General features: G+C 42.8%; 1 protein-coding gene across 6 annotated transcripts in view; it reads left to right on the plus strand.

Moving 5' to 3' along the window:
* AMBRA1 (autophagy and beclin 1 regulator 1) overlaps window positions 1-12,714 on the plus strand; it is a 166,698-nt gene that overhangs the window by 40,415 nt on the left and 113,569 nt on the right. For all 6 annotated transcript variants that reach the window (XR_003094837.1, XM_006026919.2, XM_006026920.2 and 3 more), the window contains one exon: window positions 11,056-11,238. Coding sequence is in view for 5 of the 6 variants with exons in the window: in XM_006026919.2 (XP_006026981.1) it covers window positions 11,056-11,238 (183 nt within the window). In the remaining variant the exon portion in view is untranslated. The remainder of the gene's footprint in view (window positions 1-11,055; window positions 11,239-12,714) is intronic.

Genomic DNA, 12,714 nt, shown 5'->3' on the forward strand with positions numbered 1-12,714 from the left:
TGACCATCCTGCACTCACAGGGTTTGATCCTTTGGGGAGCGCTCTTTCAAAAATTGCCTAACCTTAGTTTAATGAAATTTCACTATAACTAATGCTTGCAAGTCTGCTGGAGTTTTATACTGACATTTCACTCTTTAGTTTATCTTAGGAAAAATATAAGCTTAATAAAACTCTAGCAATATCTTTTGAAGCCCTAGAACTCAACGGGAGGGAGATGCCTGGGAAAGACTAAAGGGTTGAGAACATGGCAGAATGTGATTAGGTTAATGATACACCACGATGTCCAATGTATTTGCTTATGCTGTCCCAAAATAGCATTGCACTGGGACTTATCATTGTGGAGCAGGATGGAGTTGATGGTGCCCCTGTTTATGAGGGTCTTAGAAAATTCATCTGAGATGCTGTGATGCGTCTTGGCCAACTGAAAACCAGAAAGATTTTGACATGTAAAACTATTTGAGAAAGTAGCTAAAGGGAAGCTCAAGGAATTGAATTACCAGGAGGTTAAATGTTAGGAATACATGGTCAGCAAAGAAATTGAATGCGGGGAACTTTCTGAATTGTCAATTATTAGGTGTAGTATAAGAAATGGAAGATTCCCCACTGATTTAAAATGCCTGAGTGTTAAGTGGATGAAATTTTGCAAAATGTCTGCAAAGATAAATTTTAGCCTTGGTGGTTTGGGGGATGGAATCTAATGCATCTTTTCCACGTTGAATTCCTGTAATGCATATCAGAAAGGACAACTACTCCAGACATGTTACTGTGGGGGAAAAAAATCAAATGCTGTTTTCAGCTTAAACATAATTTTTAACAAAAGTTCCATCACTGGCCATATGGAACTTTGAGGGCTTTAGGGTCTGGGGGGGGCTGGGGGGGGTTTATGACTGCTTGGATTTACAAACATCTATTGGAAGGAAAGGCTGAGGTTTTGTGTGTGTATGTGGGTTTTTTAAAAAGAAAATTAATTTTTGTTTCAATAACAACAGCTCTATATTCCCTTCAGAATGCATAGATCCATTAACTGGAGTTGAAGTAAGAACATTGTGGTGCTTGGAACATTTATTGGTGGTGCTAGACCGTGGACTCTCACACTAACGGCTTCCTTCAAATTTCTAGGGTGGTCATGGGGAAATGGGCAGCCACTGGTGGCTGTGAGCAGATTGCAGGATCTTCTGATGCTGCAGCAAGAGAGACTGCTAGATTTCTCCTAGAAAGAAAGGTGGAAAAAGGAATAGAGACAGAGCTAAAATAAACCATGTTTAGAGAGAGAGCAGTCTTGTTTTGTAGTGGAGCTTTAAAACTCTAGCTGTACTTCAAAGGATCTAGTCCAAGATGATTTTTATTTAGACTTTTATAATTTCTCTTTGTGGTGCTTGGCTTGAATGACCAAGGATCTGGAGTGAGGTGAATGTGGATCATTTTGAGAGTGTTTCAACATTCAAAGAATCTTATGATGTAGAGGGAAGGATCTGCCAGTATCTCTGGAGGTGTCAGCAGTTGAAATTCACAAAGATCAGTCTGGCTGTTAAGTCTTTTCTCTATATGTTCTTAACACAATCTCCAAGACATTTATGCAAGACAGATTGCTGCTTATTTTGCAACAGGTTGCTGAATGAAAAATGAGTTGTGCAGCTGTTTGCTTCCACTTTTGCGTAAAAGGGTCCCACTTGCCCACTCAGCTAGAGTACAGCTATGGTTCTGCACAGCTGATTGGAGAAATGGAGCCCTCTGAAATAAAGCTGGAGCAATTGACTGGAGTATGCCAGTGATCCCTTGCAGCTGTTTGCTTTGTTGGTAAATCATTCACATCTGTCTTGCAAATCATCTTTGCAAGGAACCTTACTCTTACACTACGAACTGTCTGGCTTCTACTGTACAATTTTTTAAAAATGTGTGCTGACTGATGAGTCTCTCACATTAATGGCAGAAATTAGCCCAACTTGAAATACTTTGGGCATAAACACTAGGATGTGGAAGGAGACATGTTACTGTTCCTGGGGCCTGCAAATTCAGTGCATCACCCCCGGAGAGCAGAGGTGTACCTAGTATCACTTTAATGATCCTTTCAGTATCTCCAGGCATATGGTCCAGACCTTCTTCATCAGGAAGAGAGTTTTTCTATAAAGAAGGAAAAATAGGAGGTGGTAGGGATGCTTGAGGTTGGAGAATTTCCATTTTGAAGAGACGCAGTCTTTCACCAGAAATTCATTGCTCACTTACCTGCATGACCAGATAGGTTAGATGCCTGGAAGCTGTTAAAAAGGACTTTCCAGTGCTCAATAATTTCTCTCCTTATACCATTCAGTGAGCTTTATAGTGCAGTCAAAAACAAATGTTGGAATGCAGCTTTTGATTCTTTCTTCTCTGGGTTCTTTGTCAGCTCGCCAGGACTGCTGGCTGTTTAGAGAGATTGCCATGAAATAGCCTTTGCTAGAGAAGGTGGTCGCTGCTTGGTGCTGGATTCTGCATTGCTGGCATTGCCCCCAGGGTTCACAGTGGGCACCTCTACTAACTCAGTCTCTCTTACTCTGTGCCATCTGCCTTAATAATTAGGTTCCATTCACTGCAAGCATCTGTGCAACCCATATGTACCTCAGTTACTTAGTTAATTTGGCTTCCGTGGTGATAAAAACAGCATTTTGCCCTGCGGACAGAAACTGTTTTGGTGTTGGTTTTGGGTTTTTTTTGTCATGGCCTTATTAAAGACCTGTACAAAAGATACAGTTGGGCTAACAATATTAAGTCTGCTGTTGACTAATAATGCTTATCCAACTGATGGACTAACTTTGGCTAGAGGATAATTGAGTCAAGTAGCCATCTTTAGTTACTGCATCATCCTTTTCTTTGGCCTTGACAGAGGCAATCTTGCACCAATTGGTAGCTATTCACAATGCTGCTGGAAAAATCATTGTTTTGAAAACTCTTGCTTTGACCATGGCATGCAACTTTGCATCCCATCACTGACTCTCTCCTATTGTGTCAGGCATCAACAGTTTATCTTATTTCAGGGCCCTTAAAATCCTATTCCTTTCCTACTTGCAATGGGAGGGGACCCTGGAGTGAAAATTCTAGACATGCCCTGTCCCTTTCACACTCTGCATCCATTCTGTGTGACATAGGACACTGAGCATGATGGATCTGTGAGTTGACCCTATAAATAGCAGATCTTTCTTTCACTATCAGAAGGCTGAACCCAGCAGCAATTGGCCCATAATGCTAGCCTCCCCAATATGTTTGTTGCATTTACAAGCAAGTATCTTTGTGCTTTCTTCCTTTACTGCCTCTTGTATTTGGGAGGAGATCTCTATCAGCGTTTTCAAAACTCCTCTTTTTTTCCCCTCTTTGAGATCCTTCCATAAGGCTCTCCTTTTAATGATGGCAATGTAAACACGTGTCAACAGAAGAATACTGATCTACAGAGACCACTGTTTTTAATTATGGTGACCATTCTTGTTTCACATTGTGCCAGTATTTTTTACTCATGGTTTCCACCTACTTCTCCATCTGTCTGCTTCCATATGTCTCTTGTACACTTGGACTGTAAGTTCTCTGGGTCATGGGCTGTTACTCTTCTCATCCAAAAAGAGATTAGTACAGTGGGTCCTGGTCCATGGCTAGGGTTCCTCGGATTTACGTTAATACAAATAGCTAGTAGAGATTGTACAAATGAGAGAGCCGGTGTTATCTTATAAGTTGCTTTACAAGTATTGCCTTGCAAGGAGCTGCTGTTACTGGGTTGGTTTTCTTGTTGTTTTTTGTTTTTATTTTTTGCTTCCTTGGGAACTTATGGAGCACAGAAAAAAGGAGAAATTCCTCTGCTAAGACTGAAGTTTTTTTCATATGTTTCACATTTCAGACTCGTTTGCTTTTCACTATCCCTTTTTTGGTGTTGTTTGAGAACTCTGTCAGAGTTTGAGATCTTGACAGGAGTAGTTTTATGGATCAGTTCTCTCTTCTCCATTGGCACGTCTCTGGATCAGGGAAGATTATCTGGGCTGCATATGTGGAAGGACTAATAGGCACTCTCTTCCAGCAGCGAGAAAGGCCTTTGAAGTCGTAGGCAGTGTGAACGGCCCAAGTAAGGGCACATTTCCCCTTTCTAATGTCTTGCTAAAAGAGCAGGTTTAATAGAAGTTCCAAAGGTCTTTACCTGAGGTCCTTTGCTTAGGTCCCCCTCATCTTATTCAGCAAACAAGTATCTGAACCTAGTCAGACTAGTCCCCTAGAGGCTGAGAGAGACTTCTCTACCTATTGAAGTTTGTGTGGCTTCTAGTTCCCTTTCTTTTTATTTAGCTGCTTCTTTCTGCTTAAATACCCTAACCTCATGGAGGGACAGGGGACCTTTTTGTTAACACACACAGGGGTTTTGTAGCAGGTTTCGTTCTGTCCCTGAAGGAGACAATACTGCTGCAGGAAACAGTCTCTCAAAATGTGGTACTTTTCTGCAGCATAGCTTTATGGGGAAATAAAAAGACCTGTAATAGACCTGCTCTCTCTTCTGCTGGTAGTGTTAGCAGATAGGTATGATTTGCTTTCGGTGTGTTTTTATTCCTCTTAGTCCTCTTAGAACCAACCCAGACAGCTCTGGGAGAAGTTGGATTGCCTTCTAGCTCCATATAGTAATATATTTTTAGGGATGATTATAGGGTCACACTTTGCTAATGGTTGCACCTGTGCAACCACACTGAATTATACTGTGCACACTCCATGGTGTTCAGTTCTAATTCAAAGCAGAATTTGGAGAATGTTTATTATTGGTAATGAAGCTTATCCCAGGAAGATCCTGGCTTGATTATCTGATCTTAAGGTGAGTGCATAATGCTATTAGTTAGACAGCTTGACACATCTTTGTACTTGTGAACTGAGCACAGCTGATTTGGAGATGAACAATAAACATGGAACCCCAGGGGGCTATTTTTAAAGTCCTTCAGAATAGAAATGCACTTTAATGTACCCTTTAACATTAGAGCTGTTTTCTCCATTATTCCTTTCTTACTCCTTGTGCATTTCTAGAGGGAAGTGAGGTCTGTACTTTTCCAGACCACTTAAAATATGATCTGGTGGCTGTGTAGAGACTTTATTTTTCCCCCTTTTCTCTGTAGCTCACGGGGATGGAAGAGGCTAGAAGTCCAAAATGAGCTTTAACAAGATAGACGTTTTGAATACTTAGATTTCTAACAAGTTCAGCAATTCTGTTGTGTTGCAGTCAATACATACCATGCAGGGTGTTAGAATCCATTGCAAGCAAGTACAGGTCAGTTCTAATACAAATATTCTAAACAAGATGCTAGAGAGATGGTTACCTAAGTATCTGAGGTTTTTGATAACTTCCTAATAGCTCATTATCATAGAAACTCTTAAAATGTAGAGTAGGTGGATACATACACAGGAGGAAAAGGGAGAGCATTTGCAATCATTTGATATCAGGAGTCGGAGAATATTGGAGAATAATATCAGGCTCAGGCAAAGACCTGAGCTGCATCTGAGCAGGAATTAGAGTTTAAATGTGGAGGAAGGCTTGCCTTGTAATCAGAATGCAAGGCTGTTTTGAACATCAAGATTCCTATTTAAATTAAGAAATGCAGTAGATATGCAGTGAAACGCAGTATCCACTTACTAGATGAAAGTCTTCTACCTTCTCAGGGGGTTTGAGACAAAGCTGTTGAATTCTTACTCTGTTTGGCACTGTACATTATCAAGTAGGGAGTGCTGGAGATGCTTGGCATTAGAAACTAGTCTGTCATGTGGAAGGTCTGGGCCCTGTGTACCTAACAGATCACCTTCTTCCTGAAATCTCACCTTGATCCCTAAGGTCAGCTGAGAGCAACCTCCTGTAAATACGGTGTGCCAAACTTGCTTGGCAAAAACCCAGAAGGTCATTCAGTAAGTCCCTCTGGAGCTCCCTCTCCTTGTGGTTTACTGGAGCCTGAGTCTAGACATCTTCAGAAAGTGCTACAAGACCTTTTTATTTGGGTATGCATTTTGCAAGGAAGGTTAGGTTGGGGTTTTGTTTGAGGTGCTTTTGTTTTATACCTATGTATCATGTAACCCTTCTGGCAGGCACTTCACAGCAGTAAAAAGGGCAAAGTTCAACTTAAGGGGTTTTATACCATTTCTTAAATTTAGCTTGAGCCCCGACCCAGAAACCTAGGAAAGTAAATTTTAACTGGGTGTTCTAATGTGAACTAACTTCCCTGTTCGCAAGTGTTCAACTAAAACAGGATTTGTTACAAGGGGAAAAGGGAGCAAACGCATACCTTAAGATCAAACATAACTCTTAAACCTTAGGTATAGCTCAGAACAGATCACAAATCACAGTTAGCTCAAGCCAGATCACAATTTCAGTCACCGGCAAACCAACCTGGGGAGCTACAACATAGCCCAGATATTTAGGAAGGGAGTCTCGGCCAGGGCTGCCATCTAGGGCTCTGCCAGCTGTGCCTGTCAAAGTAGCAAGAGGCCCTATTGAACTGTATTGCCAGGGGTGGCTGCTCTGCTCTGGGGCCTCTACCCCTTACACCAACCAAAACAGCAAGTGCTCTCCTATACCAGCTTTGCCCTAAAACTGAGGGCCGCCACTACAGACCTCTACACAGGTTATAGCGAGGGCTTACCTTTTAGTGACTTTTGTATAGCTTGGCATTGACAAAATTTGTGTGCGTACAGACTTCACAGATTTGGAAGGGAGGGCTGGTGGACACAAATTTGATCCACCTTCCCTTTACAGCTGCACGCTTTAACCTCAGACACTATAAGCCAGACCTACAAATAGTGAAAACAGTCATGAATAGTAGGCCTGTGCGAAGCGGCTAGTATTCACTTCGGATTCAGATTCGGGGGACAGTGATTTGATTCAGTGATTTGAATCACTGCCCCGAATCAACTCGGCTGCTGCTGATTCGGCCGAATCTCTGAATCAGACAGGCCCCATCCCCTGCCCGCTTTCCCAGCCCCATCAATGGCTGTCCCACTTGGCCCCAGCCTCCCGGCTCTTAAAAACAAACAAACAACCTGCATGATGATGGTATCTAGATGAAGATTATACGAAGGTACCATTATAGAAGTCAAACATTCAGAACATAATCAGGATTACTATAATATTTAATATTTTATGTGCTTTTATAAGTTGTATTTTTTTTTACTGTAAGCTTCCCTGAGCTATTTTGGGAAGGATGGCATATCAGTCTAATAAATAAGGCTGACACAGGATCCCAGTTGTCTTACTGGACTTGTCTTCAGAGGAGGAATTGTTCTACAAGGCTCAGTCAAATGGGATGATATTTTGTACTTGGTGCATCCCCTGAAGAGGATCTGCTTTGGTCAGCTCTTTACAGTGTTTACTACTAGTAGGCACTCATTTGCATATTCTGCCATAGCAGAGGTGATTTATATGTAGATTGGGGGTAGCAAATACCCAGATCCAGTGGTGTTGCAGTAGGATAGCTAGTAGTTGGAAAAAGGCAGAGGTGGATTAAATTTTGTTAAAAATTCAAGGTGCTTTAATAAAAAATTATATCCTGGGACCATAGTGACTCTCATCAGTTTCTGCCTACAGTCTGTACCTAGCCTAGATCAGTGATTCTGAACCAGGGTGCCCTGAGATCCTTTCAAGGGTGTAGCATGGTGCCTCACAATGTTGGCACTGTTAGGTTTACAAGCATGATTCACAAGATAAAGCCAGAGATTTCAAAGATAAATCCAGATGTGTGATCTTTCTGAGTTCTTTTTAACAAAAAACCCCATTGCTTTGTGACTTTTTCTGTAGGCAAAAAAAGTGTGAAAACTAAGAGCTGGCACATTTTAAGAGGTGCCTCAAGTCTAAAAAGGTTGAGAATCACTGGTCTAGATCATAAAGCTTGCTTGTTCAGTAGAGACCTTGACCAGGTCATTATAATTTAGTTGCTTAAGACTATTTTTTCAAGGGGGACTTTACTTGCAGTTCTTTATGGGGGGGGAAAAAAAAAAAAAGCTCCCCTTGAACATTGTACAGGTTTCCCTCACTTTATGTGGGTTCTGTATGTGCGAATTCACTCTTATGCGATGACCCTTGTTATACCAAAGATTCATTATATGCGTGGTAAATTTACTCTTCTGCGATGGGTGTGGTGGAAGCCTTGCAGTCAGCTGTTTTGTGCGGTGCATTGTGGGAGTGATGCGCATCAAAATACAGTCTCCTGTGTGGACCTGTGCTCCTTGCTCATTGCCTGCGACACATGTTTCTGTAGTTGCCATCCCCATTATGGTAGTGACCTGTGCTTGTGTGTACAGGTCACAGCAAGTTACAAAATAGTCTTGTAAAAGTGGTAGAAGTGGGTCTGGGGGTCAGTGTAGTTGAAGTCTTGGAACCTATCCCTATTTGTTACATTGTAAAATGGGTTCCCTTTATGTGAATTTGAGTTATGCGCCATTTTCCAGGAACGCAAGTACAGCATAAAGCGAGGGAAACCTGTATTCTAGAGTCTAGTGGCAAGAACAGACCTCTGCTTGTTGTCTTACTTGAAGATTGCTGTTGTTCTTTTTTTTCATATTGCACGGAAGGGTCTATATTATGGATGGGCTTGGCTCTTGGTGGTGGTTCAAAGCCTGCTGCTGGAATCAGTTGGGTGAGCTTCCATAAACCTTAAAGGACACAAAAACAGCAGTCTGTGCCTTGAGTTTACTGTTCACCTTTGGAGTTGTCCACAGGCATTCTGTTGTGTTACCCCTCTCCTCAACAGGGGAGTGATATGGAAAGGCTCTATTTAAGCAAAAACTTCCTTGTATTCCTTTCCCTGCACTTACCTTCTTTATTTGCCCCTCTGCCTCCTAGCCACCTGTTTTTAACTGTATGGGCCTATTGTATGCAGGGCGTGTTGTCCTGTGTTCCCTGCTCATCTTGAAGCTCAGATCAGCAGGCAGGTGTTACCAAATTTGCCCATTACTTTGGGGTGTGCTCATTTATTAGGGATAGTTTCTAGGGTCTTGGTGATTCTGTCAATGTGCTGCTTGTGTTACTATACGGAGCTGTATTTCTCCCTTCTGCAAGCCCTCACCCCCAGTGGAGCTATCTTGCAGGACTCAATCTCAATGGGACTGGGTTCCTCCAGTCACCAAATCAGTCATACACACAAACACACACAAATTAACGTGACACGCCTGACCTGGCTGGGCTGATCAGCATGGACAGGCTGACACCCTCATATGCCAAGAATCAGTTCATAAGAGCAACAATAAAATGCAGTCAGACACAAGCACACAGGTAAACAGAATCCCTCTGAATCCGGCTGGGTGTCCAGCTGACACCCTCATGGGCCAGCATTCAGTTCATAAGGGCACGTCTGAGTCAAACTGGGTCAATCAGCCTGTACAAGCTGATCCCCTTATGTGTTTCAAACTCAGCACGTCCCAATCTTTGGCCTCTTGATGAGCAGACCCCACAATAATTTGGGCTTCACAGGGGTCTTTAGCATAGGTAAAAGAAGCATTGCTGCAGAGCACGGGAGGAAAGAGAAGCAGAGAAGGAAAAATATACCCAATTACTACCAGTTTGACTATAAAAGTTATTTATTGCTAAGCATATGAAATATATAATAGTACTAGTAGTAATAGACATGCAAAAGAAAAACAAACACCAACAATGACAATACTACCCTGGTTTCACTAAGTATTTGGGGAAACTTAGCTCAAGCTTAACTGATACAGTTCAGGTTCAGAAGTTTATGCCTAGAAAGAAGACAGAGAACGCTGGGATCTCACCTAGTCCACGGTACTCAGGCTGCAAAGCTGACAGGCACAGTCCGTAGCACAATCCTTGAAGAGAGAGATGATCTGTTCTTCCAGCGTCCCAAGAACGACAGGGGATGGTGTCAGCACAGGGGTTTTCTTCTTCTCCTTCTTTCCTCCTGCTTCTACTTCTTTTCCTTCCTTTTCCTCTTCTAGCAGCACACACACTTACAGATTTTTATACCCTCAGTTCAGCTGCTTTGAAGCACCCTCAGTAGTGTAAATCATTGTCTTTTCTATTGACAAGGGGTTATCTGGTTTGGACCATCTCAGGAAACTGATTGATAATCAGGAAACACTTAAGATTAGGGAGTAACCCAAATACTTGGGAGCCAGCTTGAAATTCCTATGGGTGGCAGATATACTGATGGGATATCTCATGGTTTCTTCAGGAACAATAGATAGCTTGCAGCATCAGGATTTTGGATTTTTACTTGTTGTGCACAAGCCTCAGCTTAGCATGACTTTTCCAGATCTTACTATAGTCTTTTAACAGACTTAAAACAATTATTGGGGTGCTCATAACCTTTTGTGGAGAGGACTCCCACCAGTCGTCTCGGGAAAGATATGACAACACCTGGGATTAGGGCTCCAGCAGGCTGGATGCTGTGATGAACCCTTAACCATTGTTCAAATGTTGCCCATACCCCCTCTGACTCGGTCTCTTGCCTCAGCATTCCCTAACCCGGCAACCGAGTTTTAGTCAATCAAGTTTAAATAGGCCTCCCATAGTGGGACCGGGGAATGTACGGCCCGAGATGCCTATTAAACTTAGAGCTGTGTGTGTGTGTCTGGGGGGGAAAAGTCCTTAGTAAATCCAGATTAGAACTGGTCTGATAAATGCTGAGCTGGGTGTGTGTGAACATGGGTTGATTAACATTTGAAGCACAGATTCCCCATCATGCAGTGCTCTCCTGCTTCTCTGGTCCCAGAATTCACTGCAGTCTCTGCTTCAGGCTTTCTGTTCTCCATCTCTCATGTAAATGAATGGTCATCTGGTTCCATCTCGGATGTAAACGAGACCTAGGGCAGTTGATTCACTCTTGTCACCCTTATCTGGTGAGGTTCTTAGGTGCGTCTCTCATTGCATCTTAATCAGTTTAATTTAGGTAGAGGAGGGGAAGGGGGGGGGTGAGTCCTTTGTGAGTCAGACAGACTGCATCCTGTGCCAGGGTTGCCCAAGAATACAGAGCTGAGACGTAACACAGGGTTAGGACTGTGTTTTGTCCTTCTTTACTTCCTGAGCCCTTGAGTTGCAGTTCATAATTTCTCTCCTTTTCCCTCCTTCAGATTGTCACCTGCTGCATATTATGCCCAGAGAATGATCCAGTATCTTTCCCGAAGGGATAGCATTCGCCAACGCTCCATGCGATACCAACAAAACCGTCTCCGTTCTTCCTCCTCTTCTGCTTCCAGCTCGGAGACCCAGGGCTCCTCTGTAGAGGGAAATGATTTAGAGTTTGAAGAATTTGAGTAAGTATTGCACCCTGCCTGTCCCTCCCATTCCACTCCATTGTCTGCCCACCACAGACTCTTACTGATCAGCAGACAAAAGCATCTGTGACTTCCTATAGGAACAGGTTCAATTAAACAGTGTGATCAGGAATTAGAGCAGCACTGGTTATTAGTTGTTTCTGCACTTTCATAACAAATAAATTAAACAAACCGGGGTGCCTACCATATTATATTATGTTTCCAGCTGCAAGTCAGCTGGAGTATTGGTTAAACAGGTGAGAGAGCTGGTTAAAGTAGAATCCTAGCCTACCCTTCAAATTGAGGCCAGAAGTCAGAGATGACTTTGTGGCAGAGCAGAAACAAGCAAGATATTGCTGGAAAGCAGGGTGCCTTTTTGGACTATGAATAGGACCATAGCTAGCATGCATTTCCATTCTCCACTTGCTTGGCAGGCTGGTGAGTGTGTTTTAATAGCTCTCTTTTCGAAGTGCTCAGTGGCTGCGGACCTCACATCTCTGGTTAAAGTCTGGGTTTTAGCATAGATGATAAACAGGCGATTTGGTTGGAGCTCTGTTCTGAGACACGAGCTTAGAACAGGAGTACTCCAGTTTCATTGGATCTTTTTGTCTCTGAACTATTCTTACATAAGGTCCTCATCCATAGTTCATCCTCTGCGAGGCATGGAACCTAGGTCTCTGCTTTGAACTGGGGTGTCCAATGCTTGCTGATAAGTGGCGTGGTCCTGACACAATCTGACTTTCAGCAAGTCCTTTTCAGTAGGTGGAAGAATGAAGCTCTACACCCAGCTGTTGGACTAAATGTCCAGCCCAGCAACAGAGTTGCTCTGAGAACTTGAGGAACAGTAGTTGTTAGAAGCATTTAGATGCAAATCCATTGCTTTCTCTGCCTTGCTGATTGTAACCTTTCTAGACCTCCTTCTGTTGTTCCATTTCTGTGTAGAATTTTCCCAGGCACTGAAATAACTTTATTTTGTTCCTCTTTACATTTGATGTTCTCAAAGCCTACGATGACTGCTAGTATGGTCAGGGATACTGTGACACCAGAAGCTGTATGAGCGTCTCAGTGGGCTTGGTTTCCTCACTCTCGAAAGTATCTCTGGCACCAGAAAGATTGTCTCCTGCTGCTGGAATTTGCACCCTGTTTTCTACAGTATCACCTGCATTACCCCACTATGTCTCAAATTCAAGATGAAGCCTCTTCTGGAGAGAATTATTAAATTAGCCCCTCCCTGAGTAGCAACAGATAAATCCTTTGCCTGGGAAGGATTAAAAGGGCATAGCATTTTTTTCAAATGCTATTCTTTGGAGCTGTCACTTCACGATCCAACAATTAACTACTCGGAAGCACAGGGAGAGTGAGCGGCCCTGTTCATTGTGACCTTGTTTGTGTAAGATGTAAACGAGGGGAGATAGGCAAAACTGTCAGCCACTTAATAGCTTTCACTCAGCAGGTCTGCAGGCTGGAGGAGCAGGA

Source organism: Alligator sinensis, unplaced genomic scaffold, assembly GCF_000455745.1.
Source record: "Alligator sinensis unplaced genomic scaffold, ASM45574v1 scaffold592_1, whole genome shotgun sequence".
NCBI classification, from domain to species: domain Eukaryota; kingdom Metazoa; phylum Chordata; order Crocodylia; family Alligatoridae; genus Alligator; species Alligator sinensis.